Source organism: Myxine glutinosa, chromosome 5, assembly GCF_964187855.1.
Source record: "Myxine glutinosa chromosome 5, kmMyxGlut1.1, whole genome shotgun sequence".
In the NCBI taxonomy this organism is placed as follows: Eukaryota; Metazoa; Chordata; class Myxini; order Myxiniformes; family Myxinidae; genus Myxine; species Myxine glutinosa.
Window position 1 is genome coordinate 64,559,111 of NC_136265.1, and position 25,806 is coordinate 64,584,916.

At 45.7% G+C, this 25,806-nt stretch overlaps 1 protein-coding gene across 3 annotated transcripts in view; it reads left to right on the forward strand.

Moving 5' to 3' along the window:
• The window catches only part of LOC137413984 (uncharacterized), a 53,550-nt gene that overhangs the window by 13,601 nt on the left and 14,143 nt on the right, over positions 1–25,806 (forward strand). For 2 of the 3 annotated variants that reach the window (XM_078778123.1, XM_078778122.1), the window contains exon 4: positions 17,222–17,365. In XM_078778123.1, coding sequence (XP_078634249.1) covers positions 17,222–17,365 — 144 coding nt within the window. Of the gene's footprint in view, positions 1–17,221; positions 17,366–17,624; positions 17,673–25,806 lie in introns of all 3 variants that reach the window. The other variant, XM_078778121.1, reaches the window with a different exon arrangement.

A 25,806-nucleotide genomic window follows, 5' to 3' on the forward strand; every position in this document is an offset into this window, starting at 1 on the left:
AGCAGAGCCGCCAATCCAGATTTCGGGCTTATTGACTGTTTTAGGGCCCCAGTCAAGGCCTGCCTTTTTTGCTTGTGAAAAAGGTAAAAAGTCAAACATTCGAACAGCCTCGGACGTGCACCTTGACCCCATGGCCAAGGCACAACGTCAACAAGGCTGTCCCCATAACAATACACATGCGCCTCAACCCCGAGGGGGAAGCACATGGTCATTCAAACACATGCATCATGCCCCCGAAGGGCCACAATGCATGGTCATACAATTGGGACCACTCCTCTTAATAGGAGTAAGACCCCTTAATCCACCAGCAGGGCATTACTCCTGCCAGGTCCGATTTGCATGCAGGTCTACGAACTGTTTTAGGGCCCCAGTCAAGGCCTGCCTTTTTTGCTTGTGAAAAAAGGTAAAAAGTCAAACATTCGAACAGCCTCAGACGTGCACCTTGACCCCATGGCCAAGGCACAACGTCAACAAGGCTGTCCCCATAACAATACACATGCGCCTCAACCCCGAGGGGGAAGCACATGGTCATTCAAACACATGCATCATGCCCCCGAAGGGCCACAATGCATGGTCCTACAATTGGGACCACTCCTCTTAATAGGAGTAAGACCCCTTAATCCACCAGCAGGGCATTACTCCTGTCAGGTACGATTTGCGCTGTTTTGGGGCCACAGCTAAGGCCTGCCTTTTTTGCTTGTGAAAAAAGGTAAAAAGTCAAACATTTGAACAGCCTCGGACGTGCACCTTGACCCCATGGCCAAGGCACAACGTCAACAAGGCTGTCCCAATAACAATACACATGCGCCTCAACCCCAAGGGGGAAGCGCATGGTCATTCAAACGCATGCATCATGCCCCCGAGGGGCCACAATGCATGGTCATTCAATTGGGACCACTCCTCTCAATAGGAGTAAGACCCCTTAATCCACTGACAGGGCATTACTCCTGTCAGGTACGATTTGCGCCCGTTTTAGGGCCCCGGACAGGGCCTGCCTTTTTTACAAAGAAAAAAGGTAAAAAGTCAAACATTTGAACAGCCTTGGACGTGCACCTTGACCCCATGGTCAAGGCACATCGTCAACAAGGCTGTCCCCATAACAATACACATGCGCCTCAACCCCGAGGGGGAAGCGCATGGTCATTCAAACGCATGCATCATGCCCCGAAGGGCCACAATGCATGGTCATACAGGTGGGACCACTCCTCTTAATAGGAGTGAGACCCTTTAATCCACCGGCAGGGAATTACTCCTGCCAGGTCCGATTTCCATGCAGTTTTTCGCGCATTTAGGGCCCGCGCGAAGGCCTGCCTTTTTTGCAGTGAAAAAAGGTAAAAACTCAAACATTTGAACAGCCTTGGACGTGCACCTTGACCCCATGGTCAAGGCACATCGTCAACAAGGCTGTCCCCAAAACAATACACATGCGCCTCAACCCCGAGGGGGAAGCACATGGTCATTCAAACGCATGCATCATGCCCCCGAAGGGCCACAATGCATGGTCATACAGGTGGGACCACTCCTCTTAATAGGAGTGAGACCCCTTAATCCACCGGCAGGGCATTACTCCTGCCAGGTCCGATTTGCATGCAGTTTTTCGCGTCCGTTTTAGGGCCCCGGACAGGGCCTGCCTTTTTTACAAAGAAAAAAGGTAAAAAGTCAAACATTTGAACAGCCTTGGACGTGCACCTTGACCCCATGGTCAAGGCACATCGTCAACAAGGCTGTCCCCATAACAATACACATGCGCCTCAACCCCGAGGGGGAAGCGCATGGTCATTCAAACGCATGCATCATGCCCCCGGAGGGCCACAATGCATGGTCATACAGGTGGGACCACTCCTCTTAATAGGAGTGAGACCCCTTAATCCACCGGCAGGGAATTACTCCTGCCAGGTCCGATTTGCATGCAGTTCTGTATTGGGGGCCACAGGGAAGCCCTGCCTTTTTTACAAGAAAAAAGGTAAAAAGTCAAACATTTGAACAGCCTTGGACGTGCACCTTGACCCCATGGTCAAGGCACATCGTCAACAAGGCTGTCCCCATAACAATACACATGCGCCTCAACCCCGAGGGGGAAACGCATGGTCATTCAAACGCATGCATCATGCCCCCCAAAGGGCCACAATGCATGGTCATACAGTTGGGACCACTCCTCTTAATAGGAGTGAGACCCCTTAATCCACCGGCAGGGAATTACTCCTGCCAGGTCCGATTTGCATGCAGTTCTGTATTGGGGGCCACAGGGAAGCCCTGCCTTTTTTACAAGAAAAAAGGTAAAAAGTCAAACATTTGAACAGCCTTGGACGTGCACCTTGACCCCATGGTCAAGGCACATCGTCAACAAGGCTGTCCCCATAACAATACACATGCGCCTCAACCCCGAGGGGGAAACGCATGGTCATTCAAACGCATGCATCATGCCCCCCAAAGGGCCACAATGCATGGTCATACAGTTGGGACCACTCCTCTTAATAGGAGTGAGACCCCTTAATCCACCGGCAGGGAATTACTCCTGCCAGGTCCGATTTGCATGCAGTTTTATTTACCTGTATTGGGGGCCACAGGGAAGCCCTGCCTTTTTTACAAGAAAAAAAGGTAAAAAGTCAAACATTTGAACAGCCTTGGACGTGCACCTTGACCCCATGGTCAAGGCACATCGTCAACAAGGCTGTCCCCATAACAATACCCATGCGCCTCAACCCCGAGGGGGAAACGCATGGTCATTCAAACACATGCATCATGCCCCCCAAAGGGCCACAATGCATGGTCATACAGTTGGGACCACTCCTCTTAATAGGAGTGAGACCCCTTAATCCACCGGCAGGGCATTACTCCTGCCAGGTCCGATTTGCATGCAGGTCTTTAAGCCACCCAGGGCGGCACACTGCGAAAAATCTAACAAATGAGGACCAAAATCGTCTATTAAGATGATCAAGGCACCTCCTAGCTTTAATGGTGAGCACCAGCCACGAATTATGTCTCACACGGTAAATACCGCACAACCCGCAAGGAACCAACAGCCTGTCTGCCACACAGACCATCGTTCCCACCAGTGCAAACCAAAACCAGGGGGTGCGGTGCGATCGGCAGGGATAATAATCAACGACATAACAGCGTGACGAGCGCTGTCCCGATCTCCTGTGGACCGAAGTCCTAGAGCAAAGCGTCACCTCCGACCCAAAGGGTCTTCTGGAGGCCTCAGCCCGGCCACTCTGTCAACAGACAGAGATTTATTCATTGGTCCCCATTGGCTAAACATCAAGCAGAGCCGCCAATCCAGATTTCGGGTCCCTACACCTACACACACACATCCCTCCACCCCCACACACACACACATCCCCCCTACACACACACACACATACACCCCACCCCCAACACACACACACACACACACACACACACACACACACACACACACACACACACATATCCACACACACACACACACACAAACACGCGCACACACCTCCCCCCACACGCACAGACATATCCAGACAAATGCACAACCCCCTCCCCCCACCCCCCAAGAGACATCCCACACACACATCCCCTGACACACACCCCCACACCCCCCCTCCCCCCACACACACACACACATCCCCACACACACACACACACACACACATTCCCCCTACCCCCCACCCACATACACACACATACACACACACAAACACATGCACACGTCCTCCCACCCCCACCCCCAACACACACACACACACACACACACACACACACACACACACACACACACATCCCCCCACCCCTTACACACCTACATGCACACATCCCCCCCACCCCCAACCCCCAACACACACACACACACACAAACACACACACATACCCCCCCCCCACCCCTAACACACACACAAACACATGCACACATCCCCCCACCCCCCCCCCAACCCTAACACACATGCACACACAAACAAACACCCGCACACCCCTCCCCCCACATGCACACACACACTCCCCCTACACACACACACGCTTATTTTTCAAGGTATGCAGGTTGCAAGGTCAGACATATATATGGTGGCGGCCAGCGCAAATGGGCCACTGTATTTTCGTGTATTACGTACGCGCTTTGATGGGCGGGGCGTATGGTGTTCATGAAATGGTCAAATGCGGAAGTGCTGGAAGTGGAAGCAGTTGCGATGGTGTCGCACGATCTCTTCTCGCGGTCCACAAGATTATCACAGAGAGGTGCAGCTTCCAGCGTTTCTAGATCTGATCCAGGCCTATCCAACGAGACCAGTCCCAGCATTCTAGGCCCAATGGTTGTCTCAGACGGACCCGACAACGGACGTGTTTGTTTTAACTCGAGCCGATTCGATCAGAGACGTGCTGGCGAACATAACCAGTCATATATTTTGAACGCGTGGCTCGATGTTTACAAAATAAACTTTTTCTTGCAGGGCTTAACCGTGCGCTGACAACGATACCGAGTTTGACCCTGAGAGAGCCGTTTTGCGCCGCAAAGGCGCCTTGTTCCCCGTGATGACCATGTCGTGCTGCATAAATTATCATATATTACCGGCGGCGCGTTCCGCGCTAGAACTGCCATTTGAGTTTGAGAACAAGTCAGAATAGTCAGAATTTGAGCAAATCTGTTTCATTCGTTTGTTAATATGCCTCAGCTATTGACAAATCTACAATTATAATTTTTTTGGAGGTTGAAATGACCGCGGGAGATCGCGTTATAATGATGACGTCCTGGATGGACATCTTCTTCTTCAGTCCCTCATTACTTTCAGTGAAATACGATCGAGTTAAAAATAATCAGAATTTGAGCAAATCTGTTTCATTTGTTTGTTAATATGCCTCATCTATTGACAAATCTGCAATTATAATTTTTTTTGAAGTTCAAATGACCGCGGGAGATCGCGTTATCGTGAGCACGTTATGGAAAGACAAAATGGTGTGTTTCTTCTTCTTTGAACAATAAAGACTTATAGCTTCGCCACCGTACATCCAATCATCTTGAGATTTTGCACACTTGTTACGCTTCATGACTTCTACTACAGTATGAAGTTTCACGTCGATCAATAAAGCGATTCAAGAGATATCCATTTTTTTAAAAAAAATCGTTTAATTAACGATATCTGCCAAACCACGTGACCTATCGCAAATTCTAAAATGAAATTATAGTAGACTGACATGCTGAACAGAACTGTGAAGTTTCTCCTCGATTGGATCAAAAATGAGGGAGGAGCTACGTTTTAAAGGTTCATGCTTTAAACCGTCATAACTCTGCAACCATGTGTCGGATGACGTCGCCCTCGCTGACCATTTTGTTCGTCATGGGCATGCGATTCTGCGTGCAAAGATTGGCCTCGATCTGTTCAGCCGTTGCAGAGAAAAAGGGGTTTTCGTGTTTTCACGAAAAACAAGATGGCGGCTGAACCACGTGACCTGCGACGTCATAATTAGCATTAAAATATTCTACAGACCGAGTCCCTCCTATGTTGAAAATTTTATCTCAATCGGCCCTATTATTGCAGAGAAAATGTTTTTTAAAGGAAATTAAAACTGAAAATGGCAATCGCACTGATGTCGGATGATGTCGTGGCCTGGGAGGACAAAATGGTGTGTTTCTTCTTCTTTCAACAATAAAGACTTTAGCTTCGCGACCGTACATCCAATCATCTTGAAATTTTGTACACTTGTTCCACCTGATGAGAGCTACATTGCATTAAAAATTCAAGTCGATCCATGCAGTGGTTCAAGAGTTACAAGCTTTTTAAAATTTAACTTCCATTATTTATTGCGGCCAAACCATGTGACTTTAAAAAACGTCTCAAGTAACGATTAAACATCCCCCCCATGAGGAACATTTGTGTAAAGTTTCCACTCGATACCTCCACAAATTATGGAGGTGATTCCATTTCTAGTTTGAGATTTGAAAACGTCATAACTCTGAAACCACGTGTCGGATGACGTCGTGCTCGCTGACGTTTTTGTTTGTCATGGGTATCCGAATACGCATGCCAAGTTTGGGCTCGATTCGTTCAGCCGTTGCGGAGAAAAAGGGTTTTTTGTGTTTTTTCACGGAAAACAAGATGGCGGCCGAACCATGTGACGTATGACTTCGAAAATTTTCGCATTCTGAGTTTTTTTTAACTAAGCATCTGGGGGAAAAATCTCTTTTTCGGGGGAGAAAAACTGTGTTTGACGAATTCTAACCTCTTAACGTTAGCATTTTTGATATACTCAATACACATGTTTTTTGTTCCCATTGCAGAGTTCTTTAGAATGAGCCATTCTTCAAATTTTTCCATTGAGCCGTTTCGGAGATACAGAGGGGCAAAGTTGAAGGTGTTTTACAAGATGGCGCCCATACCACGTGACCTATGACGTCATCATTAGCATTAAAAAATTCTACGAGCCTAGCCGATCATTTGATGAAAATTTCCTGTCAATCCGACCAGCGGTTGCTGAGAAACTTAATTATGAAGTTTTCGGAGGTGCAAAATAGGGTGGAAGAATAATAATAAGAAAAACTCGAGCAGTAATAATAGGTTACTCTCCATTTCATGGAGAGTAAACCTAATAATAATTCATTTATTTTGTATAGCGCTTTTCAAGTAGCCCAAAGGCGCTTGCCGGTCCTCTTCTTAAAATTATCAAACCATCCCCGACTGCCTTTGAATGACTTCCGATGCCTCGTCCGTTGATGTTCCCGCCGTCTGCTGCACCAAATCCCCGTAAATGTCTCGTGCCTTCTCACACATGATGCTCTCGGTCATGGTATCTCCTGCGAGCTGCTTCTCCGTCAACCACACAAACAACAACTTCTCCATCTCTTCATGGACAGAGGTCCGGAGCTTTGAAATAATCGTAACGCCCTTGGCTGGCGTTATAGCCTTTATCGACTCCTTCTGCTTCAAAATCGTACATATCGTAGAAGTACTACGATCGTACTGCCTCGCCAAGTCGACAACACACACACACCTCGCTCATGTTTTTCGACGATTGCGTGTTTTATATCCATGTACATCATCCTCTTCTTCTTCTCAGCACTGCCCTTGACACTCAATTTCTTAGGACCCATGGTTAAAACTAAGAAATTTTACAAAATAACCAAAATGCGAAAACAAAGCAGCAGCGATATACGGCAGAGATGCTTGCACAGCAAGATAACCACGTGACCGGAACCCACCTGGTGGCGGATGGCGTAAGCTCGTAACTCAGATCTCGGCTCGCATCTCAAAGCAATAAACTGCCCGAGCGACGGCTCGTATCTCGGAAAACTCGTAAGTTGGTGCACTCGTAAGTCAAGGTTTCACTGTATGTATATATATATATATATATATATATATATATATATATATATATATATATATATATATATATATATATATATATATATATATATATATATATATATATATAAATAAAAAAAAAAAAAAAAAAAAAAAATATATATATATATATATATTTATATATATATATTTTTTTTTATTTATATATATATATATATATATATATATATATAATATATATATATATATATATATATAGTTATATATGTATAATGTATATGTATGTATATGTATATGTATATATATATATGTGTATATGTATATATATATATGTGTATATGTATATATATATGTATATATATATATATATATATATATATATATATAATATATATATATTATATATATATATATATATATATATATATATATATATATATACAGTCGTGGCGAAAAATATGGGCATCCTTCCACATTTTTCAAATAACTCACAATTTTCTCTAAAAATAAGTTGAAATTGACCAAAGTATTTGGTCTCCACAATTCTTTATTTCACTGTTAATATAACAGAAACTTTGTTTTTCATTCAGAACTCAATATATTCTTTTAAATAAGAAAATAAAAAGAAATGGCATTGACAAAATTACTGATGCCATCGACATAATATTTGGTAGCATCGCCTTTGGACAAAATAACTGCAGTCAAGAGCTTCCTATAGCCATGAATGAGCTTCCTCCAGCTCTCTACTGGCAGTTTGGCCCACTCTTCTTGTGCAAACTGCTCCAGTTCTCCCCAGATCTGAAGGGTGCCTTCTCTCAACTGCTGTTTTCAGATCTCCACACAGGTGTTCAATGAGATTCAGATCTGGACTCATTACTGCCACTTCTGAACAGTCCAGCATTTCTCTTGAACCATTCCTGGGTGCTTTTTGAAATGTGTTTGGGGTCATAATCACGCATTGCGTAAAACATAGCATCCTGGGAACTCTGAGAACACAACTCAGAACATAGCATCCTGGGAACATGACTATGACGTCATAGTTTGGGGTTTGGGCTGCAAGACCCATGACCTTTGACGGAGACCCAGCTTTATGACACTGGTTGAACATTGTGCTCCAAGATGCCTTGGTAATCTCCTGATTTCATTCACACATTCAAGGTACTCAGTGCCCAGAGGCAGCACAGCAACCTCAAAACATCACTGAACCTCCTCCATGTTTGACTGTAGGGAAGGTGTTCTTTTCTTTGAAGGCTTCATTTTGTTTTCTACAAACATAGAGATGATGTGCTTTACCAAAAAGCTCTAATTTGTTCTCATCTGTCCACAGGACGTTCTCCCAGAAGGATTTTGGCTTGTTCGGGTGTGTTTTGGCAAACTCCAGTCGGGCTTTCTCAGCAGTGGGGTCCTCCTGGGTCTCCTACCATAGAATCCCCTTTCATTGAGTTGGCGACGGAATGTGTGAGTTGAAACTGTTGTACCTGTGTCTGAAGGTCAGCTTGAATCTGTTTGGCAGTTGATTGAGGTGCTTTCTCCACCATTCGAACAATCCTTCGCTGCAATCTTTGATCAAGTTTTCTCTTGCTACCACGTCCTGGGAGGTTGGCTCCAGTGCCATAGGCCTTAAACTTCTTGATAACATTGCGTACGGTGGACACAGGAACATAAAGGTCTCTGGAGATGGACTTGTAGCCTTGAGATTGTCCATGCTTGGCTACAATCTTCTGTCTGACCTCCTCAGACAATTGCCTGATTTTCTTTCTTTTCTGCATGCTCATTGCGGTACACACAGTGACACAAAACAGCAGAATGACTCCTTTTCTCTGTTCAAACTGGTTGAATGAGTGATTTTTGTGTAGCAGGCACCTGCAACTCACCGTTGGTGAGTTCAATTCCAAAGTAAAGGAGAATCACCTGCTTGAAATCTAATTATGTCTAACAACTTCTAAAACGTGCCAATAATAATGTCCGGGCCATTTCAGGATTTCTTTGTGGAATAAGCTACGTTTTTTTTTTGTGTAAACAAGATCGAGGCTCGTGTAAGAGCCAACATCAATCACAAAAAAAACAAACGGACACACAAAACATACAATAAAGGGAGCGGGAGACAAGATGGGGAGAGAGGTGGAAGGAGGGAGGGGGGCGAGGATGGGTGGGGAAGCGAGGAGGGGTAGGAGCAAGTACAACAGCAGAGAACAGGGACATTGGAAGATCTGTGGGAGTGATAGGGCTTGGGGGGAAGAAGCATGGGAAGGTGGGGGCGGGGGGGGGGGCGAGGAAGCATGGGAAGGTGGGGGGGGGGGGGAGGAAGCATGGGAAGGTCTGCAAGGTCATGGGAAGGTTGGACTTCCGTTTCCGGTCTTGCTGGCGAGGGTTCGTTTATTCTCAGCTCTCCATGCTATCCATCGAAATCGAAGTTAAGTAATTGTTCCCATTTGTATTTTCGTTATAACTATTTATTTTATGGTGTATATATTGTCTCCCGACGAAGATTTTCGGTGCAAATCTTTCATACCTGCATTGAAAATCGTGTTAATTAGGGTCGTGTTTTGAGGCCTTGTAGTTAGTTGTACAGTGAACACTGTACAACCTTGAGGCTTTGTTTTTCTCTCAGCGGTCCGTGTTTTTGTGATCCAATAACTTTCGTTCTCTGTTTTCCCAATCTTTTCACCCCATAGCCCTCTTCCTTGTGTAAATCACAACTCAAAAAAATCCAAAAAAAAAACATTTCCTTCTCTGTTCTCATTCGTTTATTCATTCTTATTCGTTCGTTCGTTCGTTCTTCGACCACGTGTTTCTCCCCCATTTCCCCAGATAGATTGTCAAATTTCAACTCGTTATTTTATCGTCCATGCGTTATTGTTTTGATTATAGTTACTTTTGGTTTGAATTTCCTGTAACTTGTAATTATTTAATCGTGTTCTGCTCCTCGTGTGCGGCCTTGTAGTTGTACCCCCGTCGGTGTTTGTTATCTTAATCGTGTTTTGCTTGGCTCTTAGTTTTTTTCCCTTCTACCCCGAACATAATACTCTGTTTAACGTTCTAAATCCCCAGCTCCCCCCCCCCCCCCACCCCCAAAAACCAAACAAACAAAAAAAAAACCAAAAACATTTATTTTCCTTTCTCCACGTGTACTGTTGACTCATCCTGTATTTTCTGTCCAGGTGTGCTGTTCGCCCCGGCCCCATTAACTCCTTGCCATCCACCGTTTGCCCTTCACGTGACTCGTGGTGGTCCCTCTCGGCTCTCCCCCCGTTGGTATTTTTGTGCACATAAGATTGTTCACGGTTCTGTTTAAATATTATTTAAATATGTATAACCTTTCCCCTTCAGTGTTTTACTCAGTGGTATTTTACAACACGCTGTTTTTCTTCCTATTTAAAAGGCTTTTCTCAATTTCCTCTCCAACTCATTCTACCTCAAAAAAAAGAAATTCAATATCTTATACGTCTCCCTCACTACATGGTCTAAATTCACATTCATTCCATCCCTCCTCCATCATTCTGAACCGGATTGCTAACTTGAAAATCACAACAAACCCAATTTGTTTTCAATGTTCGTCTTTCATTAATCATCCACTTTCTAAACTCCCCTCTTGCCCCTCCCATCCAAATCCCTCCCCTTGCACCTACACTCCTAAACTCCCCCCTTGCCCCGCCACTCTTAAACTCCCCCCCTACCCCTCCATTCCTGAACTCCCCCCTTGCCCTTCCACTCCTGAACTCCCCCCTTGCCCTTCCCCTCCTAAACTCCCCCCTCACTGCTCCCCTTCAAAACTCCCCCCCAACCCCTCCCATTCAAATCTCCCCCCATACCATTCCTCTCCAATTCTCCCTCCTCCCCCCTCCTCCTCAAAGCTGCCTCCTCCCCACTTCGTCTCCCTTCTATCTCATACCTCCAACCTTCTGCTTTCCTCTGCCCCCCCTCAAACAACCCCTCACTGTGCCTCATCCCTTCACCTTCAAACCTTTCATCCTCCTCATCCTTCCCTTTCTTGGAACTCTTCTGCAATCGCTGACACACAAACAACTGCTCTCCCTACCTCCCCCTCTCATCCTTCATCTTACCCTACTCCTCCCCTCCCCTGTCCTGTACCCGATGCTCCCCCTCTCTCTTCATTAACGGTATGGACCTCAAACATCCGGGGCCTTCGCTCAAACCTGACTGATCTCTCCATACAGGTTGCTTCTGACAATCCAGACTTGATCTGCTTAACAGAGACTTTCCTCCTTCAAGATGTCTCTGATTCCTTAATATCTCTTCCTGGTTACTCCCTCCTCCGGTATGATAGACCTGAGCCTCGGCCTCGTGGTGGGGTGGCTATCTTTATCAAAAACTCTCTTCCTCACTCTCCTTGCACTGCCCTCTCTCCTCCTCACCCCCAGGAGTACCTCTGGCTACGGCTTCCTCTCCGCTCCCACCTTTTGTTCATATGTGTTCTGTACCGTCCCCCAAACAGTGATGACTCCATCTACATTTCACTGTCTGACAACATGGACCAACTTCTATCCACTCATCCCAACTCTCTCTTCCTCATATGTGGTGACTTCAATTGTCATCATGCCACCTGGTTGGGTGTGGGTTCCTCTCTCACCAGTCATGGCACCTCAGCAAAGGACTTCTGTGACTCACTGGGATTGACACAATCTGTCAATTTCCCGACCCGGATCTCAGCCAATGGAGTATCTTCTCTTCTAGACTTGGTTATGACTAACTTCCCTGCTAATGTCTGCTGCTCTTCTTCTGCTCCAATCGGTTCTTCTGATCATGTGCTTGTCAAAGTGGACATCTCTCTGGCCATTCTCAGAGAGCCTCCTCAGCGTCGACGAGTCTGGCATTTCACTCAGGCCGACTGGGACGGTCTTCAAGCAGCCATCAATCGTCTGGATTGGTCTCCCATCTCCACTGCCTCTGACATCAATTCTTCCTGGGAATTCTTCCAAAGCAAACTGATCTCTCTCATGCACAGATTTATCCCATCTCGCCTTCAGTTGTCTTACCCTTCCTCCCGTCCATGGTACACTGAATCTTGTGGTGAGGCAGTTGCCCTGAAACAACTTGCCTTTGCCTCTTGGAAGGCTAATCCAACTGAAGGAAATCTCAGTTCCTTCCACCAAGCTCGGAACAAGTGTGTGTCTACCCTCAGGAGTGCCAGGAAGCACTATCTCTCCTCACTCAAGAATGAACTCTCAAACCTGTCTCCTTCCTCCAAATCCTGGTGGCGTCTGGTCAAATCCGTTTCTGGTGTTTGTTCCCCCTCCATCCCCTCCCTTACCTCAAATGGCCACACAGTTGACATCGCACGTGACAAAGCCGAATGCCTCAACTCTGTGTTTGCCTCAAAATCCTTAGTCCCAAACCCATCTCTCTCTGTTCCCACCTTTCCCAGTCGAACCAAACTGCTCCTGGACTCTGTGACCTTCTCTCCTGACAATGTGGAGGAGTTTTTGTCAAACCTCGACTCTGATTCTGCAACTGGACCAGATGGCATCAGCCCACGGGTCCTAAAATCCTGCTCTGCCGCTCTATCTCACCCTCTCTCTGTTCTTTTCACCCTATCCTTTGCTCAAGGTCATCTGCCAGCATCCTGGAAATCAGCAAACATTACCGCTTTACACAAAAAAGGTGCAAAAACAGATCCTTGCAACTACAGACCAATCAGCCTGCTCCCAATTATCAGCAAAGTCATGGAATCCATCATTGCTTCGGATATGAAATCTTTCCTCTTCTCCAATCGCTTGATCTCTGATCATCAATTTGGTTTCAGACCAGGTCACTCTACTCTGGACCTGCTGCTTCTGCTGTCTCAACAATGGATGGAGGTCCTCAATGCCAAACAGGAAATCAGAGCTGTCTCCCTTGACATATCACGTGCCTTCGATACGGTCTGGCACCCAGCTCTGCTCACCAAACTCTCCTCCTATGGTATCCATGGAAATCTCCATGCATGGCTTGCGGACTTCCTCTCTGGTCGTAGTCAACGTGTGGCCCTGAATGGATTTCTCTCATCTCCCCTTCCCGTTCAGGCTGGAGTTCCCCCAAGGCAGTGTGCTGGGCCCTGTGCTTTTTCTGGTCTTTATCAATGATCTCTCCGATTCTCTGGAAAATCCTCTGTATCTCTTTGGTGATGACTCCACTCTCTGCCGCTCCATTCCTCTTCCCTCAGATCGGCAGTCTGCAGCCTCCTCACTCTCTGAAGACCTGGACAAAATCACAGACTGGTCAAACATGTGGAACATGTCTTTCAATCCTGACAAATCTCACACTCTTACTATGTCTCTCCGAAAAGATCGACTGGACAACCCTCCCATCTACTTTCTCAACAATCCTCTCCAAGAAGTTCTGTCGCTCAAGCTTTTGGGTCTCACCATCTGCCATGATCTTTCTTGGGAAAACCACATTTCCAAGCTGGCCTCCAAAGCCAGTCGCCGACTGGGCATCCTCCGTCGTGCGAAGTCCTTCCTAGGCACACCTGAGCTCCTCACCACATACAAGGCTTTCATCCACAGCTCAATGGAATACTGTTCTCCCCTATGGGCTGGTGCTCCTGCCTCACACCTGGCTCGGCTTCACGCTGTTGAATCCAAAGCTTTCAGAATCATTGGAATCTCCCGCGATGAAGCTATCTCTGAGGGCCTTTCACTCACTCACCGCAGGCAGGTAGGTGGTCTTTCTGTCTTCTACCGACTCCTCTCCGGCCTTGCTCCCCCAGCTCTCTCTGTGCTCTGTCCCCCAAATATTCCTACAGGTCGCACAAGATCTGCCAGCCACCCTCTGATGGTTAAACTGCCGAAATCTCGGCTCTCTGCTCACCTTCACTCTTTCATTCCTCTTTTCTCCCGCCTCTGGAACAAACTCCCACACTCACTTCAATCACACTCCTCCCTCCAGGTCTTCAAAACAGCTGTTCACCACCATCTCTTATCTTCCCCCATCCAAAACCTTGATCTTTTCTACCCCCACTAATTCACCCCAGATCCACCTTGTTTGAAATTCCAACTTCTTTCCTGGAAGTCTTGGCAGTGTCCATATGTTTTATACCTCTCCCACCCCCCCCCCCCTTCCCATGCCTCCCCCCCAAAGCCCTCTCCCTCCCACAGTTCTCTCGGTCTCCATGTCTCTCGGTCCCTGCTCTCAAATGTTGTGTTTGTGTCCTTCCCCCTCTCTCCCCATCTTGTCTACCGCTCCCGATGTTATTTGTTTTGTGTGTCTGTTTGTCTTTCTGTGTGATTAATGTTCGCTCTTTCACGAGCCTCGATCTTGTATACAAAAAAAAAAAAAAAAAAAAAAAGGTGGGGGGTGTGGGAGAGGTATAAAACACATGGACACTGCTATACACGTTGCCGTTTGTTTGTTTGTGAACGAAATATCTCAAAAAGTTGTGGACGGATTCGGGCGAAATTTGGAAGAGATGGAGCATATGTGACAAGGACGAAATGATTAGATTTTGGTGAAGATACGGATTCGGATCTGGCGACGATAATTTTTTAAGTGATCTTCTCCATGATTCACCAGTGATTCTTTAGCCTTTGTTGGACTTGGGTCTTGTCCCTCTGTCCGTGTGTCAATGCGTCCATCCTCAACCATATCTCTGGCATATATGGACCCATTTTGTTCCTACTTGGCACAAATCCAACTCATGAATATATATATATATACAGACTTGGCATTTAAGATGGAATATTTTTTTGTGGGGGTGAACTTACTTTCCAAGATGACCTAGAACCAAAAGTTCATTGGAATTATGTTGAAATTATTCTAGATTTTGTTAATGTGACCTTTAACAGAAACAAAAACCACATTTGACATTTCGAAGCAAATAAATTGATCCTTAAATGTGATGTAAACTGATATCGAACTCAATTCACTGACAGTACTGTGTTAAACTTCTGTACGTTTTCCAGAAGTATCTCTTTATTTTGCACATTAGCCAAAAAAAATTTCAACAAAAACAAAAGCTAAATTATGACTGCGATTACGGACAGTAAAATTACAGTTCAGTACTTCGTGTAACCCCCACGAACATTCAGCAGAGCACGAACACGTCGAGGCATGCTGTTCATGAGATTTGCCAAGGCTTGGACAGGAATCGCTTGCCATGCAGTGACAATAGTCTGCTGCAATTCATGCACAGAGGTCGGCTGATGGTCCAAGTTGTCGATTTGATGCGTTAATTCTGCCCACAAGTTCTCTATGGATTCATATCCGGGGACATGGCAGGCCACTCCATATGCTCTACACCATGGTCAGTAAGAAAGTGTTGGATCATGCGAGCATGAAGAGGCCATACATTGTCATCTTGGAAGACAAAGTTTCCTCGAAAGGCTGCACGAGCAAATGGAAGCAATGTTTCTTCCAGAATGACCATGTACTTGAACTGGTTCAGGTTTCCATTCAGAACAACCAGGTCAGTTTTTTCCTCCTGCATGAAAAGCAGCCCAAACGGTCACCTCACCACCTCCAGCTTGGACTCTTGGCACTATACAATCTTCGTTGTGGGCTTCATGCACTTGTCTGCACACTCGGACGCGTCCATCTTGACGATAGACCAGAAATCTAGACTCGTCACTGAAGGTCACGTGATTCCAGTGTCCTGCTGCCATTGACGGTGCTCTCTGGCCCACTGCAATCAGCACTGGCTCTGTTGTCTGGTCAGGCGTGGCTTTCTCAGGGGACGCCTGGCACGATAGCCTGCTTGAACCAGTTGTTGGTTGACTAGCCTTCTGGATACAGGCACATTTGTCAGTTGCTGCCACTCAGCCCTAAGCCGATTAGCTGACTTGGTACGGCCATTGCAGACTAACCGGTGCAGCTGGCGATCATCTCTCCTTGTGGTTCTGCGTGGACGTCCTGGCCTCGGTATTGGAGTAGGGACACCCCTCTGAGCATTTCGTTGCCATACCATTTCTCCATTTCGTCGCTGACACCTGACCTTGAGTGATGCCATACTGCCGAGCAATAGCACGCTGTTTCATGCCAGAATTTTGTAAAGCCATCACTCCATGACAAACAGCATTGTCAAGTTGACGGACAATCTCCAGAGGAAGCGGCAATAACTTTTGTAGACGTGCAGCAGTTGTTTTCCACTAATGCAGAACACAACAACCCTTTTATACCCGATTGTGAAGCCAATTGTCAAATGTACCTGCCCTTACATTTTGTCATGCCACCTGTGATATAATCCTGTTCTTGACTTCTTGCTGCCAAAGACAATCAGTGACATGGTTCTTTCAACAAAGACATCACCGATGGGTAAAACAAACTCACCAGATTGATATACTGAGTTCAGAAAGTAAACCCGTCAAGAAAAAAAATATATTCCATATTAAATGCCAAGTCTGTATATATATTGTGTGTGCACAAATATGTGTATGTATATGTGTATGTGCAAATAATTTCGATCCATAATGTGATCAAAGATTTCCGACTAGCAGCCATTTTAGTTGTAAAAAAAACAACAACCTGATGTTCAAAACCCCAAGAATCACTCCAATCCGAGGCTGAAAAAGGCGGTGCAACATGCATGAGGTAAAAGTTGGGAAAACGTCTCATTATTAAAATAGGTTCATCAAAAGGGAATTTCTTCAACCATTTCTCGAACATGCATTTACCAATCTTTTTCAAACGTGGCACACAGATAAATGAATGAAGGCTTACATATGCATGTCATTTTATTTTGAGATCAGAACAATGATGGCCGACTTGCGGCCATTGTGTTACTTAAATGTGTCCCATCCATTTGCCGGACATGCATGGACGAATCTTGTTCACACTTGCCACATCGACAACACACGAGAGTATACATATCCGACCAAAGATGGCCGAACAGCGGCCTTTAACTCTGCACAGACAAATGACTAAAACCGCAGGGACTTTGACATTTTATGTCTTTTTCTCCTGTTTTTTTGGTATTCATTTTATCTCTTTACTTAAATAACATGAGATCATATTGTTTGCAGATCTGGTTCATCCAGTGAAGATGGAAGATTTTCAAAGTCACTTCTCTCAGAGTTCCCAGGATGCTTTGAGCAATGAGTGTGTAAAGCAGGAACCTTGTGCTTCTTCTCTCTGGGAGCTGAAGAATGCTCCTAAGATGCATGAAGGTAAGCAGAACCATGCACAGAACACACAGCACAGCTCCACTTGGTTTGGTTGATTAATTATCAACGAAATGCTTAAATACAACATCATGCCAGAGAATTGATTTGTTTATACAGTGTGCACACAGTCAAGCTTGTGTCACTTCAATGGCTGACAAACGTCACTTAGGCATCAGGAGCTTTGGCCTCACCAAAGATCGTTGAGCTTACCAAATGCATAATGCGTTCAATTAACTGTTCTTTTCAATTTTCAAAACCCAAGAATCGTTCCGATCCGAGGCCGAACAAGGCAACACGTGGGAGGTGAAAGGTGAGAAAACGTCTCTTATAATTAAAATGGGTTTATTAAAAGGGAATACGGGGATGAGGGTAGATGGCATGCTATAGTAACGAGAGAGTTCATAGAAAACCATACCCTGCACAGCAATAAAGTTGATGCTTCAATTTTATTGGAATACAAACAACAAGAACATGCATTTTGAGGCCATTTACCCTGCCAGAGCAGGGGTTAGCCTTGTAGTAAGGGCATTTTATGAGATATTTCACAAATCTGTTAACTAAATTGTTACGAAAAAATTTCTTCACCAATATGTTTGTAAAGGTGTGTAATAACATGTGTTAAAATGTTGAAGTTCAACTCCCGTGGGAAACCCAGAAAAAAAGCTGTTGAATTCGGGTACCGAAAAATTATTTTCGAGAATTTTTATTTTTTTTAATCGGCCCTTAAGTAACTTATGAGGGGTCAAATAAGGGTTTTTCATGATTCTGAGTTGATTGTTAACATTTATATTTTCACTTTTACATTTACACACAAAGTAGCTTTTATTTCACATACATATATAATACTCAAGAGTTATTTCTCATTCACAATGTCAGAAGTTTAAACAGTCATTGTCTATGTCTTCTTCAGACTCAACAACATCATGACTGCAGTTTCTGCATGTAATGCCATTACAGACTCCACAGGCCGAGATGCACGTGACCCCATTCTTCTTGCAGCTGCATCGCCGGTTGCTGCAATCTCCATGACAATTACAGCTCGTGAACTGCAATAGCTCCTCAGGAGCCGTGGGGTCCAGTGTTGGAACTGGCTCATACCTATGCACACCTATTGTCCATCCATAGTCACTGGGGTTCGGAGACATGCTCTGTAGAAGGATCCAGTCCCGGGTCTGCAGGTAGGCACGGAGTGAATGTTGTGCAGCTGCACCCTCTGTTGGAGGTAGAGTCTCTGGTTTGATCACCCACCCCGCTGCCCAGAGTGTGTCACCTGGAGTGAGGAGTGGCTGATCATGAGCCAGGGAGGAGGAAAGCTCAGCGAGGGGGAGAAACATGATCGCGTTCGTTCCTATCTGTTTCCTGTTCGTAAATGGAATAATCTTTACTTCAGTTCCTCTGAGGATCTTAGCTTTGTCAAGTGCCTTCAACTTCACCCGGGGGAAAGCTGCTGTTGTCTGTGGATCTGGCAAAGGTGGTGCCGGAGAGGTGACTTCGATCCAACCCATTGAGTGAAAGGGAGTGTTTCCGTGAATAGAGACAATGTTTCAATCTATATTGTCTCAACCAACTGAGTGACTGCATTGTTTGTTTCCCCAACCTCCATAAAGACCACCTGATCATTACTTGACAATTCGCTTTCACTGGCTGGCACTTTGGCTGTCATCACTGATTGATCCTCAAGCGCAGCATCAACCGCAACCTCATCATTGATCTGTTCATCGGTTTCCTCCACAATGGTGTCAAGAGTGCCAGAAGTATCTGGAACATCATCTCCACTCCTACTATTATGGAAGCAGTATTTGTAGTTTTGTGTCTCCGTGTAAGACTCAGTGTATCCCAGCCGGTGGAACTTGTTGAGCATCCATTTTGACCCAAATCTATGATCAAGTTGTATGGCAAGCCCCATTTGGTGTGGCAATACTCCAGACCGAGGTCGACAGGCCTTAATAAAATTCTGCCCCCAAATGGCAACTCTTTCGTCTGTCTTGACAATCGGTCTCAAGAACATCTGAAGGCTTGCAGGAACAAGTGTCAGCTGACTATCGATGTCAGTCATACTGTGTGTGGTGGGGTATGACTTTGGACCTAAATCAATCAAGGCAATATCATTGGATATGAACTTGAGTGCCGTCTTTATGATCTGAGTCTTCTCATCTCCATGGTCAAGATTAGCATGATGGTTTCGCAGAATATTGTCGGTGCCATCTTTGAGACAGAGTACATCTGCCCTTCTTTCCTGTGTTGTGAAATACAAGGTGTCTTCGTATTTCTCTAGAAGTTTTATCTTTAGCCAATGCTTTGAATAAGAAAGGCTCTTCTCTGGTGACTGATCAAACTCCTGCAGCTTTTCATGGACTTGGTCCATGTTCATTACCCCATGCTCTAATTCTGAGTCTAACCATTCGCAGAATTCAATAAAAACTGCCTCTCGCTCCTCATCAATACTCCTCTGTCCTCTCTTCCTTTTTCCTTCCTCATCAGTCTTGGACAAACTGTCACCTCTCGCAAACATAAGTTTGCATCGCAAATGGTACAGTGTTTCTTCTGCTACCAAGTCGTTGATCCCTTCCAGGCGTCCAGTGACTTCAGTGCCCCAGTCATCCCCGCGACTCCGTGCTGTCTTCAGCAAGCTTGCCTTCAGTGTATCTGCAGTCAAATTATCTGGCACTCTGTATTTCTTTCTAGCTTGTGCTGGATTATTTTTGTAGAGCTGGGCTGGTTGGTTGCAAAGAATGCATACATCCTTATACAGGAGGTCAACTGACTGTGATCTTCTAGAACTGCAGCCAGTTGATGAACTGAACTCACAAGTAGTGCGTCTTCTCTTCAACTTTGATGACTCTTTCTCTGCCTTTGATGCTTGAGCTGACTTCTTGGTGGTTGCAACAAAGTTGTTGTACAGATCATTTTTACACTTCTGGTGGTACCTCAGTTTTCTTTCCTTTTGAGCCTCCTTCATACGTTCCACAACAGTAACATTTTCGACAGTTTCTGCTTGTTTCAATAAAGTTGAGTATCCCTTTGGAGTTGCCTGTATGAGCCTTTCAGCTTATGTATCCGAGCGTGCACAGATGAAGCAATTGAGCACAGGTGGAGTAACGTCTTCATCCATATTGCTAGACTCCATGTCCTGCAAAGTAGAAAATGAGATATATTTAGAAATTATTTTTCCACAAAGGAGTGTCTGTGGTGAAATATAAATGTTAACAATCAACTCAGAATCATGAAAAACCCTTATTTGACCCCTCATAAGTTACTTAAGGGCCGATTTTAAAAAATAAAAATTCTCGAAAATAATTTTTCGGTACCCGAATTCAACAGCGTTTTTTCTGGGTTTCCCACGGGAGTTGACCTTCAACATTTTAACACATGTTATTACACACCTTTACAAACATATTGGTGAAGAAATTTTTTGGTAACAATTTAGTTAACAGATTTTCATATGTTTCCCTTACTATTGCGGTCCCCATGACAATCTTCTCCATTTTGCCCTATTTTCTGCATCTCTCCTTTTTGACGCCCTTGCCCGCATTTCTTCTTCCACCATCTTTAGCCAAGTCTTTCTCGGTCTTCCCCGTCCTCTACTTCCTTCTAGATTCATTTCCATCACTCTTCTCAACCAGTCACTTTCATTTTCCTCAACACATGACCAAACCATCTCAACCTGTTCCTCTTCACAGCATCATTCACCGTCTCTTTTCCCATCATCTTTCGCAATTCATCATTTGTCTTCCTCTCTTCAACGATACTCTGCACATCCACCGAACAATTCGCATTTCCACCCTTTCCAGCCTTCGTTGCTGCTCTACATTCATTACCCATGTCTCGCTCCCATAAATCATAACAATTCTCACACATGCAGCATACACCTTTCCCTTCAGCTTCAACGACACTCCCCTCCTCATCAGCACGTCACTCAGTTCCCAAAACTTCTTCCATGCACATCTCACTCTTGCAACCGTTGCCGAGTCTGAGCCACCTTCTCCATTCAGCATGTCTCCGAGGTAGCAAAATGTTTTCACACCTTCCAGCTTCACGCCGTCTCCAAGATCCAACTCAACATTTCCTCCATCTGCAGCTCCCTCTGTGCACACCTTACATTTGAATGTAGCGGCCACACTGGTTAATGACCCTCTCAGACCACTACATTTTTGATGAACCCATTCGGCAAACATTGTACATTGAATGGAGTTCACTCCGACACCCTTCCTGCACACAGCACATGGCCACTTCCCAGTTCTTTCCACCTCACCACTGTTACGTGTTCCTCCCCGACCTCCTGGTCTCAGTATACCTCCGAACCCCGAGAGGAGCCACAGCAGAAAAAATATGTCATTCTGTGTCAGTAATCAATAGTGAAACCACACCAATGATTATAAACGAACAAATGTTGTATTAAAAATAACACACAAGAATAACGGTACAACCAATAGCAATCAAAAGTGCACTCAATACATCTTACGATGGTACCATCAGCTAAAGTAAGATAACTCACTGCGCTCCCAGTGAATGAAAAAGAACACTCCTCAATGTCTCTATAATTCATAGGTGATCCCCTCCTGCGAGTAGTGATGAGGCGATGAGGCGAGTCAGGAGGCGCAGGCAAAGCGTGGACCGTCACGTGGTCCAAACAAAAAGCAAACTGGTGGCGGAAAGGGAAATTCCAAAGGCGCCCTCCAGACGTGCACGTTCACAGTTCAATCAGCGAACCGCGACGTAATCTTCCAACGCCGCTTTTGTGCACACACATCCCCGGCAGACGACAGGAGGGTGCGAAAAGCTGATGCGCAGCAAAACCTTTTTCGGTGAACAAAGCAGGAAGTTCAAAATGGCCGACGGCTCTTACTTGAGTCAAAGCGACCTGGCGAGGATTCTTCGGAACCTCAACGCCTAAAACTGACAACACAGGTTTCTCAATCCTCCAGCAATAACACCTGTCGCAGGAAATTACTTTCAAGGAAACTCAAAGGTCACTCGCGACTTTCGTTCGATAACGCTCGCTACGGAGCTGCAAGCCACGCGTCTTGTCCCACTTTCCTCGCCACGCCTTCTCTCCTCCTCTTCCGGTTCCCGATCCGGCTTCCTGTCTCTTTTTTACCATGAACGCTTTTCACCTTTTAACCACAATAACCATTTCCCTTAAACAACAATAACCATAATATATAGAACCGGAAATGTCTCAAGGGGATGAAAACCACAACCACGGAAGTGCTGAATCCGTAACACCACATGTTTTACCACTTGCCATCACCTTCGTCTTTCTGATATTCACCTTCAGACCTTTTGTCTCTGTGCATTCCTTCCACTTGTTCATCTTTTCCTTCAGTCCATCCATACTTTCCGCAATCAACACCAGATCATCTGCATACAACAACTCCCACGGTAAACCCTCCTTTACGTTCTGAGCCAGCACCTCCATCACAGCTACAAATAGTAGTGGACTTTGTACCGACCCCTGATGCACTCCCACCTTCACCTCAAACTCACCACTGTTCCCGTCCTTCGTCCTTACAGCTGTGCGCGCTCTTTTGTACATTGCCATCACTACGCTGATCAACCATTCCTCCACTCCTAACTTCCTCAATGCCAATGTCAATACTTTGCGTGGAACCCTATCGAATGCTTTCTCCAGATCAACAAACCCAAGAAACAACTTCTTCCTCTTCTCCCTGTACTTCTCCTGCAACTGCCTCACAATAAAGAGTGTGTCTGTCGTTCCTCTTCCTGGCATAAATCCAAACTGCGTTTAGTCAAACTTCACCTTCTTCCTTATCCTCCTCTCCAACACCCTTTCCAATACCTTCATTCCATGCTCCAATAACTTTATCGCTCGGTACGAGCCACACTCCAGAGGGTCACCTTTCCCCTTGTATAGAGGGACGAGGGTACTCAGTTCCCAAACCACTGGAATGCGGCCTTCTTTCACCACCAGATTACAGATCTCTGTCATTCTCTTCACACCTAAACTTCCTGCTGCCTTCATCATATCTCCCACAACTCCTGTCGGCCCTCCCGTTTTTCTCCTCTTCATTGCTTTTATCGCTTCCTCAACTTCCTTCTCAGTTATCTTCTCTGCCGGTCCGAAAACTGGGTTACTCGCTGTTTCCATCCCATTCATTCTCTGTATTCAACAGCATTTCCATATATCTTTTCCATCTTCCTTTAATTCCATCTGGGTCCACAACGATTTGTCCCACTTCATCCTTCAAGCAACTCACCCCCATCACATCACACCTCTCTTTCGCTATCTGCTTTGCAATCCTGAATACCGCTCTTTGACCCTCTTCCGAATCCAAGCGTTCTCCGAACATTTTCCGACATGCCTCCTGCGCCTTTGCTACCTCTTTCTTTGTAGCCTTCTTAGCTGCTCTAGTTTTACACACACACACACACACACATCCAACCGCCCCTCCTCCACACGCACACCCACCCACCCCCCCCCCCCACATACACACATATCCACCCCCCCCCACACACACACACAAACACCCCACACCCCACACCCCTCCCCCCACACACACACCCCTCCACACATACACACACACACCCCCCACCTCCACACATACACACACACACACACACATACACACACCCCACCTCCACACATACACACACACACACACACACACACACACACACACACACATACACACACACACCCCCCTCCATACACACACCCCAACCCCCCCACCCACACACACACACACACACAGACATCCACACACACGCACATCCACACATCCACACACACACAATCACAGTCCCCCACACCACACACACACACACCCCTCCACACACACACACACACACACACACACAAACACACACACACACACATCCAACCCTCCCTCCTCCACACACACACCCCAACCTCCTCCAACCTCCACACACACACACACACATCCAACCCTCCCTCCTCCACACACACACCCCAACCTCCTCCAACCTCCACACACACACATATCCACCCCCCCCACCCACACACACATCCACCCCCCCCCCCCCCACCCACACACACACACACACAGACATTCACACACACGCACATCCACACATCCAACCCCTCCTCCTCCACACGCACACCCCAACCCCCCCTCCCCCATACACACATATCCACTCCCCCCCACACACCCACAAACACACACATCCACACATCCACACACCCCTCCACACATACACACACACATATCCAACCCCCCCTCCTCCACATGCACACCCCAACTCCTCCCCACACACACAAATATCCACCCCCCCACACCCACACACACATCCACACACACACATCCCTCCACACACCCACACATACACACACATCCAACCCCCCCTCCTCCACATGCACACCCAAAACCCCCCCACCCACAAACACACACATCCACACATCCACACACCCCTCCACACATACACACACACATATCCAACCCCCCCTCCTCCACATGCACACCCCAACTCCACCGCACACACACACATATACACACACACACACACACACACACACACACACACACACACATCTCGTTTTTTCATTTCTGTTCCTCACAATTATATCCCTCTCTTTCATTCACAGACATCCATGCACACACACACACACACACACACACACATCCTTGCAAAAATCAAATCTCTGAATCTGAGATGGCCCAATATCCAGATCTTTTCATAATATGATAGTCTACTAGTGTGCCAAATTTGGTGCTTTCCCCACAAAATGCACAATTGTTATGCTATATTTAGCTTAGCTGCCGGACTATATTGACAAATCTGCAATTGGAATTTCATTTGAGGTTGAATGACCGCGGGAGATCGTGCGATAGTGATCACGTCCTGGCTAGACATCTTCTTCTTCAGTAGCTCATAACTTTGAGTGAAATGCGATCGAGTTAAAAATAGTCAGAATTTCACCAAATCTGTTTCATTCGTTTGTTAATATGCCTCACCTATTGATAAATCTGCAATTTGAATTTCATTTGAGGTTGAAATGACCGCGGGAGATCGTGTGATATTGATCACGTCCTGGATGGACATCTTCTTCTTCAGTAGCTCATAACTTTGAGTGAAATGCGATCGAGTTAAAAATAGTCAGAATTTCACCAAATCTTTCATTCGTTTGTCAATGTGCCTCCCCAATTGACAAATCTGCAATTTGAATTTCATTTGAGTTTGAAATGACCGCGGGAGATCGTGTGATAGTGATGACTGCACATCGGATTTTTATGTGAAAAAATAAATAATATTTTTTCACATAAAACGGCTTTTTTGTGCACAAAAAAATTATTTTGCTATTTTCGGAGAAAAAAAATATTTCGCCCTTTTTCGGGAAAAATAAAATAAAATGCCCTTTTTGGTCGAAAATGTCTGGCAACGCTAAAAAAAATTAGGGCATTTTTCGAAATTTTTAACTGCGATCGAAATTTTTAACTGCGATTGATCTCAAAAACAAAACGTTG